The sequence below is a fragment of the Hypanus sabinus genome, chromosome 10 (genome assembly GCF_030144855.1).
Source record: "Hypanus sabinus isolate sHypSab1 chromosome 10, sHypSab1.hap1, whole genome shotgun sequence".
NCBI lineage: Eukaryota > Metazoa > Chordata > Chondrichthyes > Myliobatiformes > Dasyatidae > Hypanus > Hypanus sabinus.
The window spans coordinates 77413501-77440973 of NC_082715.1; the positions used below are offsets into that span (position 1 = coordinate 77413501).

The 27473-nt window shown below is 36.8% G+C and overlaps 1 protein-coding gene across 12 annotated transcripts in view; it reads right to left on the reverse strand.

Annotated features, from left to right (window-relative positions):
* Positions 1–27473, reverse strand: part of tsnax (translin-associated factor X) — a 124361-nt gene that overhangs the window by 64028 nt on the left and 32860 nt on the right. For 2 of the 12 annotated variants that reach the window (XM_059982144.1, XM_059982149.1), the window contains 3 exons: positions 24255–24323; positions 10538–10642; positions 4049–4163 (listed from right to left, as the gene is read on the reverse strand). In XM_059982144.1, coding sequence (XP_059838127.1) covers positions 4049–4163; positions 10538–10613 — 191 coding nt within the window. In that variant the 5' untranslated portion in view covers positions 10614–10642; positions 24255–24323. Of the gene's footprint in view, positions 1–4048; positions 4164–10537; positions 10648–11232; positions 11352–14077; positions 14149–21360; positions 21676–24254; positions 24324–27473 lie in introns of those variants that run through there. The other 10 variants (XM_059982148.1, XM_059982152.1, XM_059982147.1 and 7 more) reach the window with 8 other exon arrangements.

Sequence of the window (27473 nt, forward strand, 5' to 3'; positions counted from 1 at the left end):
AAATTTAAAAACCATTCAAAAGTATTCATCCCCTTTGCTCAGTATTTAGTTGAACCACCTCAGTAGCTATTTTAGCCAATAGTCTTTTTGGACAAGTCTCTATCAGGTTTGCACAACATGATGGAGCAAGATTTGCAAAATTGTTCAAACTGTGCAAGGTTAGTTGGCGAGCAGCAGTGGACAACAATCTTGAGGACTTGCCAGAGATGTTCAATTGGCTTAATTGAATTGACTATATTTCTTACATCCTTCACATAAGTGAGGAGTAAAAATCTTTATGTTACATCTCCATTGAAATCTGCAAGTTATAGCAATTTGTAATAAATAATACGTTCAGTGAGATATACAACAGAACAGTCAATATAGCTTAGAAATACAATTGTATCAGGGTGAATTAAACAGTCTGATGGCCTGGTGGAAGAAGCTGTCCCGGAGCCTGTTGGTCCTGGCTTTAATGCTGTGGTACTGTTTCCTGGATGGTAGCAGCTGGAAGAGTTTGTGATTGGGGTGACTCAGGTCCCCAATGATCCTTTGGGCCCTTTTTACTCACCTGTTGCTGTAAATGTCCTGAATAGTGATGTTAAGGTCAGGACTCTGACAGGGCCAATCAAGGACATTAATTTATTTCATTTGAAGCCACTCCATGGTTGCTCTGGCAGTGTGCTTCGGGTCATTATCCTGGTGAAAAATGAACTTCCTCCCCAGTTTAAGTTTTCTGGCAGAAGTAAGCAGGCTTTGATCCAGGATCTCTCTAAACTTAGCAGCATTCCTGATTTCCAGTCTCTGCTACTGAAAAGCATCTCCAGAAAATGATGCTACCTCCACCATACTTTCCAGTAGGGATGGTGTTATCTGGCTGATGCGCAGTATTAGATTTATATCACACATACCACTTAGTGTCGAGGCCAGAAGGTTCCATCTTAATCTTGCCCAACCACAAGACCTCTTCCACATCTTCACAGTATCTTCTAAGTGACTCTTTGCAAAGTCTTTACAGGCAAGGACATGCTTTTTCTTTTAGGCAGGGCATCTTCCTTGCCACCTTTCCAAAAACACCCTTTCAGTGCAAAGCCTTAGAAATTATGGAGCCATAAACGTCATCTCCAGTTGCACCAACTAACTTCTGCAGCTCATTCAAGACTGACTGGTGGCATCAAGTGCCATTCTTCTCCAGCAACTGAGTTTAGAAGGGCAGACTGACCTAGGCAGTGTGGCTGTTGTTTCAGTTTTTTTCACTTTTTCATGATGGACTGCACTGAACTCTGAAGTATGTTCAGTGCCTTGGATATAGTCTTGTACCCTTATCTAGATTTGTATTTCTCTATTATAATTTCCCTGTTATGTTTCAAATGTTTTGTCTTCATTTTGGCCTAGTCTGTTGAAAATCTACCATACTGTTGGACCTTACAGAGACAGGGGGTATTTATTCAGGTGAAATTGGGTGAATTAGTAAGGTTGGGGAAGGGACGTATAAGTTATCATTATATGCTGATGATTTGTTACTATACATATCCAACCCCGAAAGATCTATTCCTGCTATTTCGTCCTTGCTTGCTCAGTTTAGTAACTTTTCTGGTTATAAACTGAATTTTAATAAGAGTGAATTATTTCCATTAAATATGCAAGTTCCAATTTATAAACATTTACCATTTAAAGTTGTCACAGACTATTTTACTTATTTGGTATTAAAATTACCAAAAAAACATAAAGATTTATTTAAAGTTAATTTCTTACCTTTAATTGACCAAATTAAACAACTTGCAACCAGGTGGTCTCCATTATCTTTGTCATTGGTTGGTCGAATTAATGCTATTAAGATGATGGTATTACCCAAATTCTTTTATTTATTTCAAGCATTACCAATTTTTATTCCTAAATCTTTTTTTGATATTATTGACTCCAAAATATCTTATCTTTGGCAGAATAAAAATCCTAGACTAAGCAAAAAATATTTACAGAAGCCTAAGAAGGAGGGCGGTTTGGCTTTGCCAACCTTGAAATTTTACTATTGGGCAGTTAATGCATGATAATTAATATTTTGGACACAAGAATCGACTATAGCAGCTTGCCCACAATGGGTAAATTTGGATGTAAATCTATACAAAACTTTTCATTGTTTTCAATTTTAGGATTTTCACTTCCTTTTTCTTTATCTAAATTGAATAAACAAATAACTAATCCTATAATCAAACATACATTGCAAATTTGGTTTCAATTTCGTAAATTTTTTGGTATGAATAAGTTCATCTTATCAAGCCCTATAATATCTAACTTTTTTTTTCAGCCCTCTTTTATGGATCAAGCTTTTGTTTGATGGAAAACAAAAGGTATAACATGTTTTTGTGATCTGTTTTTGGATGATAGCTTTATGTCCTTTGAACAGCTATCTAATAAATATAATTTACCTAAAACTCATTTTTTTAGATATTTGCAAGTTAGAAATTTTTTGAATAATGAGTTACAGTCTTCTCCGAAACTATGTCCATCGGACATTACAGAAAGAATTTTAGCTATGAATCCTTGTCAAACGGGTTTAGTAGCTGTCATTTATAATATGATCATGAAAATACAGCCAGAAGTATCAGAAAAAATTAAGAAGGAATGGGAAAAAGAACTTCATTGTCTTATACCCACTGAGCAATGGGAGAAAATTTTACAATTAGTCAATTCTTCTTCTATTTGTGCTAAACATGCCCTAATACAATTTGTTGTACATAGAGCTCATATGTCTAAGGATAAACTTGCTCGATTTTATTCTTATGTTAATCCAACCTGTGACAGATGTCATTCTGATGTTGTTTCATTGACCCATATGTTTTGGTCTTGCCCTTGTTTGCAAAATTACTGGAAAGATATTTTCAGTATTATTTCAATAGTTCTGAATATCAATTTCCAACCGCATCCTATTACTGCAATTTTTGGTTTACCAATGGCGGATAATAGTCGTTTATCCCCCTCATCTCGACGAATAATTGCATTTGTTACATTAATGGCTAGAAGATCTATTTTATTGAATTGTAAAGAAATTAATCCTCCAACTATATTTCAATGGTTTTCTCAAACTATCTCTTGTTTGAGCTTCGAAAAAATTAGAAGTGGTGTCTTTGATCCTTCAGTTAAATTTGAAGAAACTTGGAGACCTCAACATTTTCATATGAGTTAAATTATCTTTTCCTAAACCTCACTTTTATTATCCTTAATTATTTGGATGGAGGTTTGGAGTTATTGGCACTACTGTATATATTTGACATTATGCAATGGCCCATGTTGGCTAGTGTTTTTTTCTCTCTTTTTTTGGGGGGATTTTTTTTTATTTCTTTTGTTCATAAATACTATTTGGGAGGTTATTATATATTGATTATCATATATTTGAATGTCTACTTAAACTATTAACTATGTACTCTCAAACTCTCTGTATTCATGTTTTATTTATGTTTGCTTAAAAATTAATAAAAAGATTTTAAAAGAAAAAAGAAAGAAAGAAAAAGAATTAGTAAGGTAATTTTATATTGCATCTGAGGAAAGTTAGCGCCGTAACTACAAAGATGAAATTTTTCAGCCTCAAAATTTTGGTTTTTAATTTTTAGTAAATTGTTGACAGATTTTGGAAGTTTTTGTTTATTTGACATAATGCACAATGCTTTGTAGATTAGCTCAAAAAATTCAACTTCAATATATCTTACTTTAGAAAATGAGACAGTAAAATATGCAATTAGTTGTGGGAGCTGAATACTTTTTAAAAGGCACTGTAGATAACATTTCTTCCCCTTTTCTGATGTTTGGTCTGAACAACAACTGAACCTCTTATCTTTGTTTGCATGCTTTTATGTATTGAGTTGCTGACACATGGTTGAATGATTAGATTTGGCTTAACGAGCAAGTGTACAGGTGAACCTAATAAAGTGGCCACTAAGTGTACATACTCAGGTCTTTATTAAAGTCATCAAAATTCATGTGGGCAACACTGAGACACATCTGCTTTGGAAATAAAACAATAATTTCAATGTATTAAATATTTAAAAAATCAAGTACAAAGAAGATCTCATACCTGATTACCCTGTGAAGAAGAAAAATAGTGCGTTTGCTGTCAATGGTAACATCCCGACTGAGTTTAACCAGCCTCTCATGTTTATCATGCTTTGCATCAAGTTCTTTTTGAAAAGCTGATCAAAATAAGGGCAATAATTAATAAACACAATTTAGTGAGCACCCTATGATCCACTCACTGCAAATGATATGTAATTTTTAGTGAACAATAGAAACTGATGCATGTTTCACTTCTGTTAACATTGAAGAGCACTTCCTGAGAAATCCCTGAGGTAGAGAATGAAACCCAAGGTAACCTCCACAGCAGTGATTTACTTAAGCTATTTATAAAACAAGGTTTCTCTCCTGTTATCTACATATTGGTTAACCTAGAAAAAATTTCAAAACATTAAACAGTCAGTTTCTTAGAGGGGTTATTCAGATTTTAATTCCAAATGTTGCATGAATATATATTTAGTTTTTAAAAACCTGAAATTTCAAAGAGCCAGGAATTATTATTAAATGATATAATTGGTGCTAGTCTAATTTCCTTTACCTATGAAAACAACTGAACAATTGCAAATATACGAGAAAATATAATGAAAGGATAAATGCTAAAAATTAATGCTTTCTCATTCTTTAATAATAATTATTTCAGTGTTAATTACTTGTGAAATAGTTACTACACTCATGTGGGTGAATGCAGCAAACAATTAACACATAGAAAATACTTCCATAATCAAGTCATTTCAAATGATTTACCATTTTTTCCAAAAAAGAGGAAGATTAGCCAGAATTAATTTCTTTCTTTTCTATAAATATCACCAAGGACTTTTCACGATTCAGCCTTTGACAAAGTTCCACATGGAAGGTTAGTTAAGAAGGTTCAGTCGTTAGGTATTAATGCTGGAGTAATAAAATGGATTCAGCAGTGGCTAGATGGGAGATGCCAGAGAGCAGTGGTGGATAATTGTTTATCGGGATGGAGGCCGGTGACTAGCGGGGTGCCTCAGGGATCTGTTTTGGGCCCAATGTTGTTTGTAATATACATAAATGATCTGGATGATGGGGTGGTAAATTGGATTAGTAAGTATGCCGATGATACTAAGGTAGGTGGTGTTGTGGATAATGAGGTGGATTTTCAAAGCTTGCAGGGAGATTTATGCCGGTTAGAAGAATGGGCTGAACGTTGGCAGATGGAGTTTAATGCTGAGAAATGTGAGGTTCTACATTTTGGCAGGAATAATCCAAATAGAACATACAGAGTAAATGGTAGGGCATTGAGGAATGCAGAGGAACAGAGAGATCTAGGAATAACTGTGCATAGTTCCCTGAAAGTGGAGTCTCATGTAGAGAGGGTGGTGAAGAGGGCTTTTGGAACGCTGGCCTTTATAAATCAAAGCATTGAGTACAGAAGTTGGGATGTAATGCTAAAGTTGTACAAGGCATTGGTAAGGTCAAATTTGGAATATTGTGTGCAGTTCTGGTCACCGAATTATAGGAAAAATATCAATAAATTAGAGAGAGTGCAGAGACGATTTACTAGGATGTTACCTGGGTTTCAGCAATTAAGTTACAGAGAAAGGTTGAACAAGTTAGGTCTATATTCATTGGAGCGTAGAAGGTTGAGGGGGGATTTGATCGAGGTATTTAAAATTTTGAGAGGGATAGATAGAGTTGACGTGAACAGGCTGTTTCCATTGAGAGTAGGGGAGATTCAAACTAGAGGACATGATTTGAGAGTTAGGGGGCAGAAGTTTAAGGGAAACACGAGGGGGTATTTCTTTACTCAAAGAGTGATAGCTGTGTGGAATGAGCTTCCTGTAGAAGTAATAGAGGCCAGTTCAGTTGTGTCATTTAAGGTAAAATTGGATAGGTATATGGACAGGAAAGGAGTGGAGGGTTATGGGCTGAGTGCGGGTAGGTGGGACTAGGTGAGATTAAGGGTTCGGCACGGACTAGGAGGGCCAAGATGGCCTGTTTCTGTGCTGTGATTGTTATATGGTTATATGGTTATACCCAAAGTTTGTCACCCCCTTACTACTTCATTGAAGGCCAATTTGAATTATTTGTTCTTATTTGAACCCACATCATTCTGAATCACAGGCTAGCACGTTACTCACTGAGCACTGAAACAGGTAAAAGGACAACTGTGAATATGCAAATAATACATACAGTTACAATAAAAAACTTGTGAATCCTTTTTAATCACCCAGATTTTTGCATTAATTACTCATAAAATGTGGTCTGATCTTCATCTAAGTCACAATAATAGACAAACATAATCTGCCTAAATTAATAACTCACAAACAATTGTACTTACCATGTCATTACTGAACACATTGTTTAATTCACAGTCTGGGCTGGAAAAAGTACGTGAACCCTTGTATTTAATAACTGATAAAACATCCTTTAGCAGCAATAACCTCCATCAAATGTTTCCTGTAGCTCAGACTTGCACAATGCCTAGGAGGAATTTTAGACCATTTCTCCAGACAAAGCTATCAATATTTCTGGAATACCTTGCATGAACAGCCCTCTTCAGGTCATGCCACAGCATATTAATTGGGTTATGGTCTGACACTGACTAGGTCATCGCAAAAAGTGAATTTTCTTTTATTTTTAAACCATTCTGCTGTTTATTTACTCTTGTTTTGGATCATTGTCTTGTTGCATCATCCAACTGCTACTAAGCATCAGGTGATGGACCGCTACCCTGACATTCTCCTGTAAAATGTGTTGATACAATTTTAAATTCAATGCTTCCTCAATGATTGCAAGCTGTCCAGGCCCTGAGGCAGCAAAGCAGGCCCAAACCATAACATTCCTTCCACCATGCTTCACAGTTGAGATAAAGTCTTGGTGTTGTTGTGCAGTGCCCTTTTTCTTCCAAATATAGCAGTGTGTACTTCTGCCAAAAAGTTCAAATTTTGTCTCATCTATTCACAGAACACTGTGGAACATCCAGGTGGCTTTTTGCAAACTTGAGATGTGTAGAATTTTTCTTTGGAGAGCAGTGGTGTCCTTCCATGAACATCATCCTTGTTCAGTGTTTTTCTTCTTGTGGATACATGAACAGAGACTTTAGAAAGTTCTAGACCAGGCATGAGCAAACTGCGGCCCGTTAAGCTTTTTAATCCGGCCCGCAGAACTTGATGAAATTATATTAATAAACCTTGTTAACGTATTTTCCCCGCAATTCTGGCGTTTTCCCAATAGATGACGCACTGTATATACATTTGTGGCGACCCATTTCCTGGCACATCCAGGCTCACAATTAGCCAGCATTCCGGCTACGGGAGATAGCCTGCAGGGGTTTACGAGCTTTGGAGCCTCTGCGCCACAGGGGGGCAGGTTGAGGGAGGCTTAAAAGTGAGGCTGGGGATTTCGAATAAAGTTTTTTTCTTTGACTGCAGTTACTGACTCCGTGTCGTAATTTTAGCGCTGCATATAGCACACCGCTACACATTGACCTTTGTTGAGGTGCAGCGTATTACTCCACATTTGCGCTTTACTCTTTGTTCGGCTTGACCTACTTGTGTGAACAGGCGTTCAGCGTCATGAACATCAACAAAGCCAGCCACAGATCCAAGTTAACTGACCAACACCTCAGATCCATCCTGAGAATCGCCACAACAAAACTAAATCCAGACTTTGATGCGCTGGCTAAAAAGGGAGACCAACAACACTGTTCCCACTGCAATTAAAAAGAAGTTTCTTCATTGTGTTATGTAAAAAATGCAATTGAAAATATTTTTTTCAATAAGCCTTACATGTTACATGTCATTTCTGTTAAGTGATGGACATGAGTAGTGCGCAGGTGCACGTATATTCTCAAAATAAAAAATGCGCTCCAGATCAAATAACACGCTCCGCATACTGGCGCATACATGTTCTGTCCTTGTGCTGGTCGTTGTTGAGTTTTGGCACAGGGGACAATTGAATAAGAAGGAGCAGGACAAGTAGACCTGCATCTCCTACCGTCTTTGAAATAAAGACAGTCAGGAGGAGAGGGATGATGATAATATCTTGAAGGATAACAGAATTTTCAGTGCTTTAAAATAATAACTGTTACTATTAAAAAAAGCTGTATTTTATTCATTTAATTTTCAGTGTTTTAAAAGTCATTTCAATAAATAGCTAAATACCATGGGACTTCAAAGACAGATATTTTGTTGTAATGCATTTGTTCATTTTCAATTGAAATTAAAGCACATGTTTTCTACATATCCCATGATATTTTATTTTCTCTTATGAGGTGTATTACCAAAACTCCATCCATCTGCTCCTGGTCCGGCCCCCCTGTCAAATTTTAGAACCCTTTGTGGCCCACAAGTCAAAAAGTTTGCCCACCCCTGTTCTAGACATTCTGCAGGTCTTTTGCTGGGTCCTTTTTTCACCTCCTTCAGTATTTCATGTTGTGCTCTTGAAGTAATCTTTGAACAATGCACTCCTAGGGAGAGTAGCAACAGTACAGAATTTCCTCCATATGTAGCCAATTTCTCTTACTATAGACTGATGAACTCTCAGGTCTTTATAAATACTTTTGTAGCCTTCTCCAGTTTCATGTATCTCTATAATTCTTCTTCTGAGCTCCTTTGAAAGTAGTTTTGATCAAGGTATGGTGCATGATGCACATAAACAGAACTTTCGTGAGAAGTGCAGGCTGTCAGTAACCTGACTTTGTTTGTGTGTTTTATAGGGCAGGGCAACACTACACCCCATACCTCCAATCTCATCTCACTGATGGGAACAACCAACTCCAAACTGCTTTTGCAGAAGGCATTCCCCCAGATTCACATACTGTTTTGAACCTAGACTGTGACTGTTTTAATGGTGTACTCAGTATTGCCAAGAAGTAGTACAATTGTTTGTGTGTTATTAGTTTAGGCAAATTGTGTTTGTTTATTATCGTGACTTACATGAAGATCAGAAAATCAAGTAAATGCAAAGGGTTCACAAATTTTTTCTTGCAACTGTGTATGTACTTAGAACTTTGAAAATGTGGAATAAAAAGTCAAAAATCAGAGACCATGCATAGCAGGGAAAGACAAGAATTACATTTGTGGAGTGCCTTTGGCTCTGTCAGGAATGGAAATGACTGACAGCACACCCATACTGTAAACCATCATTGCATTAACTGTCAATATTCCCATAGCAGATATGTGTTTTTGAAAATAATCAACACATATTCTCTGATCACTTATAGTGATAACCTTGGTGCCATGACCATTCAAAAAGTTACTAAAACATTCAAAATTTAACTGAAACAAAGGGGTGTGAACATCCTTTTGTTTATGTATATACAAGCAGATTAATGCTACTCTAATTATCTAAATAATCGGCAACTCTCCCAACACTGTTCAGAAAACTAAACACCAAAATTGGTGTTTTCTTCAAATGAGCTGGTCCTAATCCTCAAAACATAAATCTCTGTCACACAAGAAAAAATCTGAAGATGCTGGAAATCCAAGCGAATGCGGCCTCCCCCTCCACTATTCTCCATCCCCTTTTCCCTCTCTCACCATATCTCCTTTCCTGCCTCCCTTTGGTGCTCCTCACCCCCCTTTTCTTTCTTCCATGGCCTTCGGTCCTCTCCTATTAGATTCCCCTTCTGCAGCCCTGTATTTCTTTCACCAATCAACTTCCCAGCTCTTTTCTTCACCTTTCCCCCTCCTGGTTTCACTATCACCTTGTGTTTCTCCCTCCCCTCCTCCCATGCTTTAAATCTACTCAACTTTTTTTTCTCCAGTCCTGCTGAAGGGTCTCAGCCTGAAACATTGATCGTACTCTTTTCCATAGATGCTGCCTAGCCTGCTGAGTTCCTCCAGCAATTTTGTGTGTGTTACTTGGTTAGTTGGTTAACTGGTCTTTGTAAATTGTCCTGTGATTAGGCAAGGGGAAAATAGGTGGGCTGCTTGGTGTTGAGGGTCATTGGGCCATAAGGGCCCAATCCACGCTGTATCACTAAATGAATAAAACTATAAAGGAACCTTTTTGAATTTAGCTGACTTGATGCAGAATAAATCAGCATTCTTACTCAGAATCAAACATCCAGAATGCTTGCACAAAATGTGGATTTAAGGCAAGATAGGACTGGACTCCAGTCTAATGTTGCTAAGGTTGTACAGCTTCTGATACTCACTGTCAAACCTGTCACTTTGGTGAAGTAATAATTGGTGGAGGAGCACATAAAAATCTCAACAATTCATACCTTCAATAAGATTGAGGTAAAAATTTTTGGAAGGAATTATCTCAGATATTAATGGCTGTGAAATGAGATTTTGCTTAAATGCATCATGTAATTCTATTTTTGAATTTTCATTATCATATTGTGTTTCTTTGTATCCTTCTTAGCATTCCTATTTATCAAGTTCTCAGTCTTTCCTCCATTGTGTTGACCCCAATGTGTTAGTCCAATGATAGTACAAAATTGATCTTGACTGGTGCTGAACACTAAAAATTTGATGCAAGTAACAATAAAAGTTGAGGATCAATAAAACACACTTACACTCAAAAGATAACAGCACTGGTGACAATGGGTTTACTTTACTCTGTCCTTCCTCTTTTTGATTTCGAGGCTGCATGTTGTCATGCTTTCTCTTTCGAAATCTACCTGAGCTCAAAGGAAAATATGAGAATTACATTGTGTCTTTCGCAGATACAAAAATTATTCTATTTCTATAGATCATTATCAACATTCTAAACAAATTCTGTAATGTTTCATAAGTGTTCTAACCAGCAACAAAAAAAAATCAGATTATGCACTGCCCCGATGAAGCATTAAGATTACAGTGTCATATTATTGATTTGAATCACACAGACGCTAGGTATTTCAACATAAAATTTATCCAAATTAGAAATCTTTGATCTTACAGCAAGAAGTGCTTTAGAATTCATTTAAGGGTGCACAATAACAAAGAGTAAAGTTACTTTGATTGGTATAATTGGCATTTATCTAAAATCGGTCAGGGTTCTGGTTGTTGCACATTTACTCAATGTTCCTACTCCCAGAAAATTTTAAACAAGGGGACGTCACGTGATGGCGTAGGATCGAGACGCTGGAACCCAGCTCTCCCGTAAAAAATCAACAAATTAATGTCTAAATGAAGAAAAGTTAGTCAATACTTTCTAAAAGTTACTTATAAACTACTCCGGATTGTTTCAAGTTACGCCTCACAAACAGAAGATGAAGAAAACTACTACCGTGAAGGCAATGCAAGTTGGAACAGAATCAAGGCCCACTTCTGCCAAAGTACCACAGGCTCAGGTACATTTCACCTCCGGCGATACAGAACAGGAAACTGCTGCAACATTGATCAATCCTAAAGAAAAAGACCAACGAGAACTGCGCAAACGGGAGCAAACAGAACTACAAATCCCAGTTACGACTAAAACCGAAAGTGAAAGTGAATCTGAGAGAGAGTCAGATTCTCTGGAAAAATCAGATGAAGATAGAGGCAAAAGTCTTTCTGGAAATATGGAAAAGACTTTGATGCAAATAACACGTAAATTAGAAAAATTAAATGCATTAAAAGTAATCAAAAGAAAAATGACAAATATGGAGATGATGTTTGGAAAAAATGACAAAAAGACAGGAAAAAATGGAAAACAGAATTATAGATTTGGAAACTACAATGGAAGACATAGCTGAAAGAATGAATAAAATGGAAAATGATACTACTGCCTGGACGTCAGAAAGAAAACAATTTATGGAAAAAATTGATAAGCTTGAAAATTTTAGTAGACAAAACAATATTAAAATTGTTGGACTTAAAGAAGATGTAGAAGGAGAAGATCCAATAATTTTTTTTCAAAAATGGATCCTTGAAAAATTGGAAATGGAAGAAGATACTCTAATTGAGATCAAAAGGGCTCATAGAGCTTTCAGGCCAAGATCTCAAGCTGATCAAAATCCACGATCAATTTTGATAAGATGCTTAAGATACCAAGATAAAGAAAAGATCCTGAAGGCGGCTGCCCAACGTGCCAAAAAGAGAAACGGGCCATTGATGATAGCAGGAAAGGCAGTTCTTTTTTATCCTGATGTAAGTTATAACCTTTTGAAGAGAAAGAAGGAATTTAACCCAGCGAAAAAAATCTTATGGGAAAAGGGTTATAAGTTTATAATGCGTCACCCACCAACACTGATAATTTTTTTGGAGGAGGGAAAAAGAAGATATTTTATCGATTATCGAGAAGTGGAGGAGTTCGCACAAAAACTTCCATTTATTCACTAATTACACATAGAGACTGCCAAGCGTAATGGATTAAAGATGAAGATAAAGACAGTGAACGGAACTGATGGACATTTAAGGATGATACAGGGGAGAAAAGCAAAACTTCAGAAATACTAATTGAGAATAGTATTTTTTTCTTCTTTTATATATATATATATATATATATACTTTTCTATGTTGCGGGGGGGGGGCTGGGGAGCTTTGGATTGGTTACTGCGGGATTCACGTGTGTAATCATGGCGATCGCCATGACCCGTACAACAGAGGGGGGTAATGTTGTGTTCCTTTTTTTTCCACAACATTAGTAGGGGGGGTATTTTGTTTTTTTCTTTATAATCTATTTTTCTTCTATCTTTCTGCCTGGATGATCGGTGGGGACACACATAGCAACATGGAGAATTTTAAAACGATTTCCCAAGATACCACGAAAGTTGAAAGATTAGGTATTATTATAGCTTGGAGTAACAATTTAAAAATTCCCTAAATTAGTCATTATTTTTAAGTTTTAATGTTAATGGGCTTATGGACCAGTAAAAAGAAAAAGAATTCTAACATACATTAAAAAAATGAAAACAGATATAGCTTTTTTTTACAAGAAACACATTTAACAGACAAAGAACATCAGAAATTAAAAAGAGACTGGGTTGGAAATGTTATTGCAGCTTCATTTAATTCAAAGGCGAGAGGAGTTGCAATTTTGGTTAATAAAAATTTACCAATTAAAATACAAAACGTATTAATTGATTCGGCGGGGAGATATGTAACTATACATGGTCAAATTTTTTCGGAACTATGGACTCTTATGAATATTTATGCACCAAATGAAAATGATGTAAAATTTATACAAGAGGTCTTTTTGAATTTGGCTAACGCACATGACAAAATATTAATAGGTGGAGATTTTAACTTTTGTCTAGATCCAGTTTTAGATAGATCAACAAAGGTGGTCACAAAATCAAAAGTAGTAAAATTAACTCTATCATTGATGAAAGATTTAAACTTGATTGATATATGGAGAAGAACTAATCCAAAAGAGATTACTCATTTTATTCAAATAGACATAAAACATATTCAAGGATAGATTTTTTCCTATTATCAACGAATATTCAAGATGGAGTGAAAAATGTGGAACATAAAGCGAGAATATTGTCAGATCATTCTCCTTTGATAATGACAATGATAATGACAGATAAGGAGGAATCAATTTATAGATGGAGATTTAATTCAATGTTACTAAAACGTCAAGATTTTTGTGATTTTATGAAAAAGCAGATTCAGTTCTTTTTAGATACAAATTCACATTCAGTTGATGATAAATTTATATTGTGGGAAGCCATGAAGGCATACTTGAGAGGTCAGATAATAAGTTATACTTCTAAAATTAAGAAGGAATATATGATAGAAATAGAGATTACAAAATTAGAAAAAGAATCTCAAAGAAATATGACAGAAGAAAAACGAAGACAACTTATTAATAAGTTACAATATAATACACTCCAGACATATCAAACAGAAAAAGCAATTATGAGAACTAAACAGAGATATTATGAACTAGGTGAAAGATCACATAAGGTCCTTGCATGGCAGTTAAAAACAGACCAGACTTCTAAAACAATAAATGTAATTCGAACAAGAGTAAATAAAATTACTTATAAACCTTTAGAAATTAATGAAACTGTTAAGAATTTTTATTCTGATTTGTATAAATCAGAATCACAAAATGATAATGTCAAGATAGAAAGATATTTATCACAAATAACTCTTTCAAAATTAAATACGGAAGAACAGAAGGGATTAGATATGCCTTTTACATTGTAAGAGGTCGAAGAAGCCCTAGGATCACTTCAAAGTAATAAATCTCCAGGAGAAGATGGTTTTCCACCTGAATTTTATAAAAAGTTTAAAGATTTATTAATTCCTCCTTTTATGGAGTTAATACATCAAGCGGAAAGAACGCATAAACTTCCAGAATCTTTTTCGACAGTTATTTTAATGGTATTGCCAAAAAAAGATACAGATCTTTTAAAGTCAGCATCATATAGACCTATTTCTTTATTAAACACTGATTATATAATAGCAAAAATCTTATCTAACTACTTACCAAAATTAGTACATATGGATCAAACAGGATTTATTAAAAATAGACAATCGGCAGATAATGTAACTCGGTTATTTAGTATAATTCATTTGGCGCAAAAGAGGGAGGAAATGAGTGTGGCAGTTGCTTTGGATGCAGAAAAAGCATTTGACAGATTGGAATGGGATTTTTTATTTAAGGTAGTAGAAAAATATGGATCTTTTATAAAATGGATTAAAACCTTAAATACTAATCCCAAAGCTGAAGTAGTGACAAATGGTCAAATTTCAACACCATTTCAGTTAACAAGGTCAACTAGGCAAGGTTGTCCATTATCACCTGCTTTATTCGTGTTGGGGATAGAACCATTAGCTGAATTAATTAGAATGGACCCAGATATTAAGGGTTTCAGAGTTAATCAGGAAAAATACAAGATTAACTTATTTGCTGATGATGTTCTGCTTTATTTAACAAACCCATTGCACTCGTTGTGTAAATTATCCTATAGATTAGAAGAATATGGGAAAATATCAGGTTATAAAATAAATTGGGATAAAAGTGAAATTTTACCTCTTACTAAAGGAGATTATAGTCAATGTCGATTAATAACTCAATTTAGATGGCCGGCAAATGGTATAAAATATTTAGGCATAAGAGTTGATAATGATATAAAGAACTTATATAAATTACTTTCCATTATTGAAAAAAATTCAAGAAGATCTTGATAAATGGATGGTATTACCAATAACATTAGTAGGCAGAGTAAATACCATAAAAATGAATATATTCCCTAGACTACAATACTAATTTCAATCACTACCAATACAACTACCTCAGAAGTTTTTTTCAAGAGTTAAGCAAATATGTGAGGAAGTTTCTTTGGAAAGGTAAGATGTCAAGAATATCATTGGAAAAAGTGACATGGAAATTTGATCTAGGAGGGTTACAACTTCCAAACTTTAAGAATTATTATAAAGCCAATCAGCTTAGATTTATTGCATCTCTTTTTGAGAAAGATAAACCGGCATGGATTAGAATAGAACTAGATAAAATAGGTGAAAATACACCAGAAGATTTTATATATAAATGGGAATCTAAATGGATACGGGAAAAGAAAGAATCTCCTATATTAAAACATTTGATTGACTTATGGAATAAGATAAATGTTGATGATGAGACAAAGAAATCTTTATTAGCAAAGAGATCTTTAATTCAAAATAGACTTATTCCTTTTACAATGGATAATCAACTTTTATATAATTAGTTTCAAAAAGGGATTAGATATATAGGAGATTGTTTTGAAAGAGGTATATTAATGTCATTTGATCAATTAAAGAATAAATATAAAGTATCAAACAACTAAGAGCTTATTAAGAGAAAAATTAGGTCAAACAATGTAATTGCCGAAATCTAATGAAATAGAAACTTTAATTCAAAAAGGAAAGATTAAAAAATTTATTTCTTTTATGTATAACTTGAATCAAAAACAGGCAATTAAACAAGGAGTCCATAAGTCAAGACGAAAATGGGAAAGTGACTTGAATATTAAAATTGAAGAAACAAATTGGTCAAGACTATGTCTTGATAGTATGAAAAATACAATAAATGTCCGGTTAAGATTAGTGCAATATAATTTTTTACATCAATTATAAATTACACCACAAAAAATAAATAAATTAAACCCAAATTTATCCGATCAGTGTTTCCGATGTAAACAAGACATCGGTACTTTTTTACATTCTACTTGGTCGTGTTCTAAAATTCAACCTTTTTGGACAAATTTAAGAGTTTTATTGGAACACAACTTCCACATAATCCAATATTATTTTTATTAGGTGATATTGAAGGGATAAAATCGAAACCCAAATTGAATAAATATCAGAAAGAATTTATAAAAATTGCATTGGCAGTAGCCAAAAAGGCTATTGCAGTTACTTGGAAATCGGATTCATACTTAAGTATAGATCGCTGGAAGAAGGAAATTTATGGCTCTATTCCACTTGAAAAAATTACTTACAATTTAAGAGATAAATATGAAACATTTTTGAAAATTTGGCGCCTTTATTTACAAAAGACAGGATTAAATATATAGGTGCTCCGAAGATGAAATAATTGGTTATTTGGGGAAAGAAATAAATATATATACTAAAGTTATTACGAACTCCGTGGAGCATGTGGGGATCTTCCGATATCCAGGCACTCTTTCTTTCTTTCTTTTTTTCTTCTTTCTTTCTTTTTTTCTTCTTTCTTTTTTATATAGGGATGTTAGTGGGGAGGGGTTGGGGGGAGGGGTATGTATATATTTTTTTCTCATATATTTTCTTTTATTTCTGTAATTATTTGAAAACTCAATAAAAAAGTTTAATAAAATTAAAAAAAGAAAATTTTAAACAAATGTGGATTTAAGACTGTTCAAATTTCTGTCATATGTTCCTGACTAATGTAACATGAAGAGCTACATGCATCCTTGAATGGTAAAAATGACTTCAGAAGGTCACTGGTTAAAAGCTATTTACTACCTAATATGAAGAAAGGTTTTAGAACACAGTTTAATAATTAGGAACTTGTACAGGTCAGGCATGTAATTTGAGAGGTGCTGCAGGCTTTCCATTTTATTTACACTGGGATTCTGTGTGTTCTCAATTTATGGAGTACAGGTTCTCCATGAAATTTCAAATGCTTCTTAAGATACAGGGTTTATGGGCTAAGGGTACCATAGGTCAATGAGATGTAACACCTATTCAAAAACAATTTGAAAGAATTATTCCTTTTTTTTCTATTGACTACTTGGCAGAACAAAGCTTTAAAAAGTATGGTCAACATTCTAACTACTTGGCTGACCCACTGAGCAGAACTAGGGCTTCAGCACTGAGGACATTAGCTGGGAAAGCATGCTTTTGTTCACTTGCTTATCCTGCCACTGAATTTGGAACATCATGCAGGGGGAACATTAGAAGCCATATTGTAGTACTTTGAGAAGGCTATTGTCGGGCAGTCCATTTCTCTGAAGCTCAGGATGGCAAGGTAAAGATCACTATCTTTGTATCTATGAGCTTTGTGTCAGTTTCAGCTACAAAACATTGAGGTTCAGCTACGAACACTCATTTCCTCAGAAAGACAAAAACTCTGTTTGTGCACTAAAAGTCAATGGTAATGTTTGCTTTCGCTCAGAAGTGGCTCCCAAAATTTATAAAGTTGTCTGAATTTTCTAGGTTCTTTGGGTGAATGTTTCTTGGATGGTAAGCAGTATTTATTGTACAGCAAGCAATCTACTATAGGATTTCTCATTTCTAATTGCTTTTACTCCTTCCTCACCCACTCCAACCACAACATCTCTAAACACGCAGAACTCTGTTCCCTCCTTATCAACCCAACCTCATCATCAAACCCACAGACAAAGGCAATGCTATTCTTTTCTGGTCAACTGATCTCTGAAGATTGCAGCTCTCCGATATCTCTTCATACCTATTACTGGACCAAAACCCCACCAAAGGACTTCAGGCTGCTATCTCCTGTACCATCACACATCTGACCACTTCAGCAAATCCCCTCTACAACCTCCAACCTGATAATTCACAAATCCATACTCCCTATTTCTATCTCCTACTATAGATTCACAAACAGTATTACCTTGGTAGTCCCATTGTTTCTTACTGCTCTTATCTAACTAAACTCATGTCCTCATAACTTGACCATCACATTCTACCTTGTCCAAAATCCATCTGGAATATATTGCACACTCGCCACCATTTTAACCACTTTCAATTCCTTGGGCCCCTATCACTTCATGTTTACTATTGACGTCCAGTCATTAAACACCACCATTTCCTATGCAGGAATAGGCATTCTGGGGCAACAAACTGCAATTCCAAGAGATTCTGCAGATACTGAAAATCCAGAGCAACAAACACAAATTCTCAGATGAACTCAGCAGGTCAGGCAGCATCTATAGAAATGAATAAACATTGAAATTTCAGGCTGAGACCTTTCATCAAGACCCTGGAGACTGAAGTTCTCTTCTGATTCCTCACACTTTCAACAAATTAAAGTTGTAGCAACGAGCACTTGCATGGGCCATAACCATGCTTGCTTTTTTTGTTGGCTATATGGAGCAAAGTTCTGATTAAAAGTCTCTGCCCGAAATAGCAACTGTTTATTCCCCTCCATAGACAATGACTGACTTGCTGAGTTCCTCCAGCACTTTGTCTATGTTGCTGTAGATTTATAGTAGCTGCAGAATCTCCTATGTTACTACTCCTAAGGTAGTTTATGATATGCTCAAAATCTACATCTTTGATCAAGCTCATGTTTATCCACTTCAATGGTTTAGCATCAAATTTTGTTTGATATACCGCAGTAAAGTACACTGGGAAACGGTGCTTTAATAAATATAATATACAAGTGAAAGTTGCCAGCTGATGATGGATGGAAATAAACCGCCAGTGTTAATATTCAGTTTATTTAAATACTATCAGTTATGACTTAATAGTAAATGATGATTCAGAGCAGGACACAAAGCAGTAACAAATGGACTGTGCTTGTGGTACATGGGATTAATATTCTGTAAAGTCAGCCAGATCAATGCTGTAGCAAATCTAGATAGCACAAGCACAGGTAGAAGAAAAGGGCACAAAAAAATCTAGCTGATACCATCAGTACAGTACTAAAAACACACAATATCACAGAGCTGATATCATCAAAAGCATAATCTAGTCTCCCAGCTAGCCAAAGAGGTGTCAGAACATTACTCCAAAAACATCAAAGATGATATCCATATTCTGATTAACCTGCCCAATATTCATCTCCCAAAATAGTACCATAAACAATTGATAAACAATTCATAAGAACTTGCTGTTAACAAGTTTTAAACTCTGTTGGAAACACAAAACAGTAATAGATGATATGAACCTTCAAGCCTGCTCCATGATTCAATACAATCATGGCCTATCCTTTCAACCATCGATTCCCAACCTGGGGTCCACAGTGCTTAATGGTATTGGTCCATGGCATAACAAAGTTTGGGAGCCCCTGCTCTTAACTCTAAAGGCATCAAGTTTTATGGGAATATGGTCCTGAGACAGATCTAGCATTAAAAAAAAATATTCTCCACAATTTGGCATCCACAACTTTCTTTGGCAGAGAATTCTGCATATTTCCCACAGTGTGAACATTTCTCTAAATCAGACTCCAGAATGTCTCAGTCCATATCTTAGGACTGCCCAATATTTATCTCCCAAAACACTACCAATTGGTCTGCCATACTGGATTACATTATAAGAACTTGTTAACAAGTTCTGAATACCACCCCACCTCCAAAACCAAGGGAACCAACCTCCTTGTCATCCAATGTGTTGAGCCCAGCCAAAATTATCTGATGCCTCAATAAGATCTCATCGCATTATTCTAAACTTTGTAAATACAAGCCAAGTTGATCTAATTTCTATTGTATGACAGCCGCACCATTGCAGGAGTCTTTTTTTTTCAACTTTTGTTACACACCCTACACAGCAACTATTTTCTTAGGTGAGGACAAGAGAACTGCATGTAATTCTCCAGGTGTGGTTCACCACAAGCACTCTCATACTCAAAAAGATCTTGCAATGAAGACCAACATATCATTTGCCTTCTTGACCAATTGCTTCTTCTGCACGTTTGCTTTCAGTGAGCAGTGCAGAAAGACATCAATACTCCTACATACATTAACATTTCACAGTCTATCACTATGCCTTGTTTTTCCAAATGAATTGGATAATTTCACATTTACATACTGTAGTGGACTGACCCACTCACTCAACTTTTTATATTGTTTCAAACCCTCTTTGCATCCTCTCCATATCCTAATCACAGCTATTTTGTACCCTCAGCAAGCTTGAAATATTAGATTGTTTCCTCATTTAAAACATTGACATAAATGTGGAAAGTTGGGCCACAATCAGGTTAGCTGATTCAATACTATCAACTAGCCGCAGTCTACCATAATGAAGTACTTTGAGAGGCTTGCAATGGCTCGAAATACCTCCAGCCTGGAACCGTGCAATTCACCAAATACCACAACAGGCCAACAATGGACACAATCTCATTACATAGCATGATCCTATTTTATAAATCAGTAAGCTTCTAAACACGTGCCTCTGACTTCCTCGAAGGGATACCAGAGTACCAATTGGTGATAACATTTCTTTCCTAACAAACACTGGTGCACTTCAAGGATGCATGTCTAGCCTATTGCTCACCCTCTCTACATTCATGACTGTGTGACTAAGCATAGCTCAAACACTATTACAGCTTTCTGGATGACACCACTATTGTTGGTAAAATCTCAGATGATAAAGAGGCATGCAAGGTAAAACTGCTGGTTGAGTGGCGTTGCAACAACAATCTCAATCATCAGCAAAACCAAGGAATTTGGGAAGGGGCAGTCCTCATCGAGGAGTGAGTTGGCAGAAAGAATGAGCAGTTTCTAGTTCCTGGGCATCAAAATCTCAGATTATCTTCTTCACACAGAGAGTGGTGGGAGTGTGGAATGAGCTGCCAGATGAAGTGGTAAATGCGGGCTCACTTTTAAGAAAAACCTGAACAAGTACATGGATGAGAGGTGTATGGAGGCATATGGTCCAGATGAAAGTCAGTGGGATTAGGCAGAAAAATGGTTCGGCACAGCCAAGAAGGGCCAAAAGTCCTGTTTCTGTGCTTCTTGAGTTTAACATCATCTGGAACATGGCAAAATACTTGAATTGCAGTGTATTATTCAAATACCTAAAAATGTATTCTCTGAGCGAATGAAGTACAGTGCATACTGAAGAACGGCAAAGATTTTCCAATTCGTTTCTAATATTTGTTCCATGAACGAACGTCAATCTAATTTGAGGATGTTCGCTCACAAGAACCACCAACCCAACCAAAAAGCTATCGTCTCAAATTAAATCTGACCGATCACCAAACACGTTGAGCCAGCCTTGGACTGTTCAGCGTAAGTTACGGGCTGAAGTCTTGGACCGAAGGCAATAGCTAAAGTACCTTCCTTGCTCATCTTGCCTGCGTCCGAGAGTCAGAGAGGCTCTTGCACTGGTCCCGTCCCGAGAGTCACACTGAGATGCAGGCCTAGCTCCCGCTTGTTTGGTTTGGATAAAGCTTGGTCTCGCCTGACCAAGGCTTCGTCGGGGTTTTGCCTGGCACCGGTTCGGGTTCAGCCTGACTGTGAACCGAGCTCAGTTTATGTTTAGATCAATACTGGCCAGACCCATAAAGTAGTCGGACTGTTGCAGCACCCAAAGAAGTCGGACTGTTGCAGCACCAGGACCCCGCCGGTGTGTAACCACCCATTATCCTGAACCGCCTTCGATTCCAAAACACACTTTGATTTTATTTTTAACGTACGGAAGTTGAAACTAAATTATTGCAAAGCTGCAACGCAATAACGTGTAGTCAGATTGCTTTAAGAGTGACAACAAATCAGGCCAGAGCGAGGGCCACCTCTAGCAATTTGACTGCGGCTATGTAACATTGTCAACCTGCTACGATTGGCTGCTGTTAAAATTACAGTAAACACCACGGAATTCTGCCCAGAGGATATGGGTTCGCAATATCTGTTACTCCGAACTCGCTTCACCTCAATTTATTGGGCAAACATATTCCTTTCTCTGGTGGGCACAAGAAATTGCATTTACTTTCTCAGTCATATCCATATGTTAATTACAGGACGGAAGCAGGCTTTTTGGCCCGTCCGGTCTATCCTGGCTAGTCACGTTCACTCCGGCACTCTCCTCATAATCTAACAAATATTTTGGATACTAAATGCAGTATCCTATTTACTATTACAATTAAAACTACATCCAGAGTCTAAAACATTCCAATACACTCAATAATTTCTATAGATGTACCGTGGAAAACATTCTGACAGGCTTCATCACTGTCTGGTATGGGAGGTGGGGAAGGGGCAGGGGTGCTGCTGCACAGGACCTAAAGAAGCTGCGGAGGTGTATAAATTTAGTCAGCTCCATCTTGGGTTCTGGCTTACAAAGTACCAAGGACATCTTCAAGAAGTGGTGTCTCAGCAAAGTAGCGTCCATTATTAAAGACCTCCAGCACCCAGGACATGCCCTTTCCTCACTGTTATCATCAGGCAAGCGGTACAGAGACCTGAAGGCACACACCCAGCGATTTAGGAACAGCTTTTTCTCCTCTGCCATCAAATTCCTAAATGGTCATTGAACCTGCAAACACACTAACTCGCTTTTTTAATATATATATTATTTCTGTACAAGTATACTGTAATTGATTTATTATTTTATTTTTTCTTCTATACTTGTACAGAAATAATATATCTGAACTGCTGCTGCTAAGTTAACAAATTTCATGACACATGCCAGTGATACTAAACCTGATTCTGATTCACAATCTTTAAAAAAGATACATGCTGGAAACTCTCAGCACCTCAGGCAGCATTTGTATAATGAATAGTACTATTTTCTTTCCACAGCAGCTGCCTGAATTGCTGGTGCTTTACAGTATTTTCCGTTTCTTTTAAATTTAAGACTTTCATGATTAAAACAAAAGATTATGTAGAATTGATGCAAGATCCAGTATTTACTTCTGGAAAGAAACATAAATGAACAGCAAGCAATTAGGTAGGTAAATAGGTTGGACTTAATTACATGAAGATTGAAGTAAACAGTAAAGAAGTCTTGTCAAAATTTTGCAAGGCTTTGGAGAAACTTTAACCATCAGCCCACATCCCCACTTTTAACTTTAGAGTGGAAGAAAGATTACTGATTAAGCAACCAAAAATAGTCGGGCCTAGTAGGATGCTGCCCTGAGAAAATCCAATAGTGACACCTTGAGTTGTTTGATCTCCAAGAATCACAACCATTTTCTTTTGCAAGTTACAAGAGTCATTATTAGAGTCTTTCCCCTTGATTGCCTCAGACATTTAACTAAGGCTCTTTGATGCAATGCTCAGGCAAATGCTTCTTTGATATCAAGGACTGTCACTCACAACTGAATTTGGGAGTTGAATTCTTTACTATATGCTTGGACCATTATGGCTTATATTATCACAACCCTGTGAAAGTACTCCCACTGACTCCCTCATCCATCAACTTTCAGAGATTTGAAGAATAAAATAGCTGCAAAAATGTTTAACTTGTAGATTACAGTGTTTCATTAAGTTTTAGTATACACATTATTGGATACAATTCTTTTTTAAATCTCCAGTTTAGAAAATTATCACAAAATTCTACTGTGCTTGTATGAGCCCAAGAACAGGTCACAGCTGGATACACTCATTAATTGTACCCACTGCCCTATACTTGTGTTTTTGCCTTTCACTTTGTATTCCTAAATATTCCTTTAACTTAATCGGTATCTTCTATTGCCAGTTTAACTTCCCTTCCTTCCTATTCTACCCTTAGGTTCCCATTCAAACTGTCTCTTGCAGACTCCTCCCTAAAATCAGAAGTGAATGTTCCCATCTGCCCCATGAGGATATTGATCCTCATTGTGGTACAATCCCTTTGGCTTGTAGAAATTCCATCTTACCAGAAACTACCTTAATTATTCTGGAATATAATGCACTACTTCCTATACTATCTCCTAAGCCAATATTCAATTGCTCCGGTTTCCTTTTATTTTTATCAAATAATACATTATACTGGCAGCAATTTGGAGATCACTAATTTTGAGGTCCTGCTTTTTAACATATTTCCAAGGTCTCTAAATTTTGCCTGCAGGGATTCATCCATCTTTTTACCAAGTCCTTGGTACTGATACAAATCACACCCGCTTACTTATTCATCCTTATACTTAAGGTAATTCCACTGCTGTTCAGTGATATCTATAATCCTGACACAAGAACTGTACAACATCAATGAAATGATTGTCGGCCCCACTAACTATTGAACTAGTGATCTTACTTTTTTTCCTCCCCTTGTATGCAGCAAAGCCATTCACGGTAGCATGCTCCTGGCCTTGGCTATAATTCCCTGAGGAAATAGAATTAGTTTATTTATTGGATCAAATCATTACACAGCACTTTGAGGTAAAACAAGGTGAATTAACAATGTAGAATAAAGGGTTACAGCTACAGAGAAAGTGCAGTGCAGGTAAACAATAAGGTGCAAGATCATACCAAGGTAGATTGTGAAGTCACAATTCCACCTTATCATACCATATAATAGTCCTATAACAGCAGAGTAGAAGCTATCCCTCAGCCAAGTCATAGGGTCATAGAAAAATACAGCACAGAAGCAGGCCTTTAGGCCCATCTAGATAGACCATTGAAGTTCCCAGTTTCAATCCAAGTCATATCATTCTATTTATCTTACACCACTATGACAACAATTTTTCTCACTCCTCAGTGCCCTATCATTCACTGCATGATCTACCCGGTTTGATCCTACCAAAGTGCAACATTTCCCACTTGTCTGCATTCAATTTCATCTGCCATTTTTCAGCCCACTTTTCCAGCTGGTCCAGACCCTGCTGCAAGTTTTGATACTCCTCCTTTCTGTCTACTAGACCCTCAAGCTTGGTGTCATCCACAAATTTGCTGATCTAGTTAATCACATTATGATCCAGATCATTGACATAGATGACAAACAACAATGGACATAGCACTGATCCCTGCGGTACTCCACTTGTCACTGGCCTCCAGTCAAAGAGGCAATCATCTACTACCACTCTCTGGCTTTTCCCACAAAGCCTATGTCTAACCCAATTTACTACCTCATCTTGAATGCCAAGCTTCTTGACCAACCTCCCACATGTCCATGTAGGCAACATCCATGGTCTTGACTTCCATCAACTTTCCTGGTAACTTATTCAAAAAACTCGATAAGAACAAGCTATCACACATAAAACCATGCTGACTATCCCTAATCATCTCCATATCTATCCAAATATTCATATATCTGGTCCCTTAGAAAACCTTCCAATAACTTCCCACGACTGATGTCATGATCAACAGCCTATAATTAATTTCCTGTTATTTTTTAGAGCCTTCCTTAAACAACATTAGCTATCCTCCAGTCCCTCATCTGTCACTAAGGATGATTTAAATAACTCTGATAGAGCCCTGAAATTTCTGCATTTCCCTGCCACAGGATCCCAGGGGACACCTTGTCAGGCCCTGAGGACTTATCTACCCTAACTTGCCTCAAGATATCAAACACCTCCTCTTCTGTAACCTGCATACCTCACTGCTGTTTTGCCTTATTTTTATAGTCACTGTGTCCATCTCCTGAGTTAATACAGATGCAAAAAATCCATTTAAGGTCTCCTCCATCTCTTTTGGCTCCATGCATAGATTTCCATTCTGTTCTGCCTCAGAACAATGTCTCTTGAAATCCTTTCACTCTTAACTTACCTTTAGAATCCCATAGGATTTTCCCTCACCTTGTTTGCTTGAGCAATCTCATGCCTTCTTTTAGCCCTCTTGATTTCTTTCTTGTGTTCTCTTACAGTTGTTATATTCTACAAGCATCTCTTTTGTTCCTACCTACCTGTGCCTGCTATGCACCTCCTTTTTTTTCCTAACCAGGACTTCAATATCTCTTGAAAACCAAGGTTCCCTAAAGCTGTTATCTTTATCTTTTATTCTGAGGTGCATACAAGCTTTGTACTCTCAAAATTTCATTTTTGAAGACCTCCCACTTACCAAGTACACCTTTTCCAGAAAACAACCAATCCCAATCCACACTTGCCAGATAATTTCTGATACATAGAAACATACCATCAAAATTGGCCATGCTCCAATTGAGAATTTCAACCCATGGACCAGACCTATCTTTTTCCATATTTAGTTTGAAAATAATGGCATTATGATCACTAGATGCAAAGTGATCCTATACACAAACTTCTGTCACCTGCCCTGTCTCGTTCCTTAATAACAGATCAAGTATCGTACACTTTCATTGGAACCTCTATGTATTAAGGCAATTTTCATGAACATATTAGACAAACTTTTATAGTATGGGAGTCCCAGTTAATATGTGGAAAGTTAAAATCACTATAACAATTTATGTTTCTTGCAAGTCTGTGACCTCTCTACAAATTTGTTGCTCTAAATCCCACGGACTGTGGAGTGGTCTATAATATGGCCCCATTAACGTGGTTATACATTCTTAATCCTCAGTTCCACACAGAAAGTCTCACTAGGCAAGCTGTCCATTCTGTCCTCACTGAGCAATGCCGTTATATTTCCCTGACTAGTAACGCCACCCCTCCCCTTTTAATCCTACCCGCTTTGTTGTGCCTAAAACAGCGGAACCCTGGAATATTAAGCTGCCAGTCATGCCTCTCCTGCAACTAAATCTAACTTATGGCTACAATATCATAAACATATGTGTTGATCCATGTTCTGAGCTCATCTGCCTTTCCTACAATACTTCTTACATTGAAATATACTCAGCTCAGGACATTAATTCCACCATGCTCAACCTTTTGATCCCTTACTTTGTCTGAGGTCTTAGCAGCACATCTCCACAACCTCTCCACTGTCTGTTCTGGTACTCTGGTTCCCAACACCCTGCAACTCTAGTTTAAACCCCTCTGTGCAGCACTAGCCAATCTTCCTGCTGGGATATTAGTCCCCCTACAGTTCAGATGTTAAATGCTTTCAGGCCTGTGTATCTTCTACCCAATGGAAGAGGAGGAAAGAGAGAATTCTGGCATAGGGTGGGATCTCTGATTATGCTGTCTGCTTTATTGAGGCAGTGATAGGTACATGGAAGGGAGGCTGGTTTCCATGACATGCTGAGCTGTGTCTACAACTGTCTGCAGTTTCTTGCAGTCACCTGTAGAAAAATTGACATACCAAGCTGCAGTGTATCTAGACAGAATGTTTCCTATGATACGTTGAGAAGAATTGGTAAGGGTTAAAGGGAACAGCGTCCCGAGGAGTAGAGGTATTGGTAAGCTTTCTTGGCTGTGGATCAGAACAGATTGTTAGTGATGTTCACTTTCAGGAATTTCGTAGCTCTAAACTCCAACACTGTTTATGTAGACAGGAGCATGTTCACTGACCCCCTTCCTCAAATCAATGATCAGATGTTTTGTTTTGCTGATATTGAAGAAAAAGTAGTTGTCATGACACCATGTTACTAAGCTCTCTGTGTCCATCTTGTACTTGGACT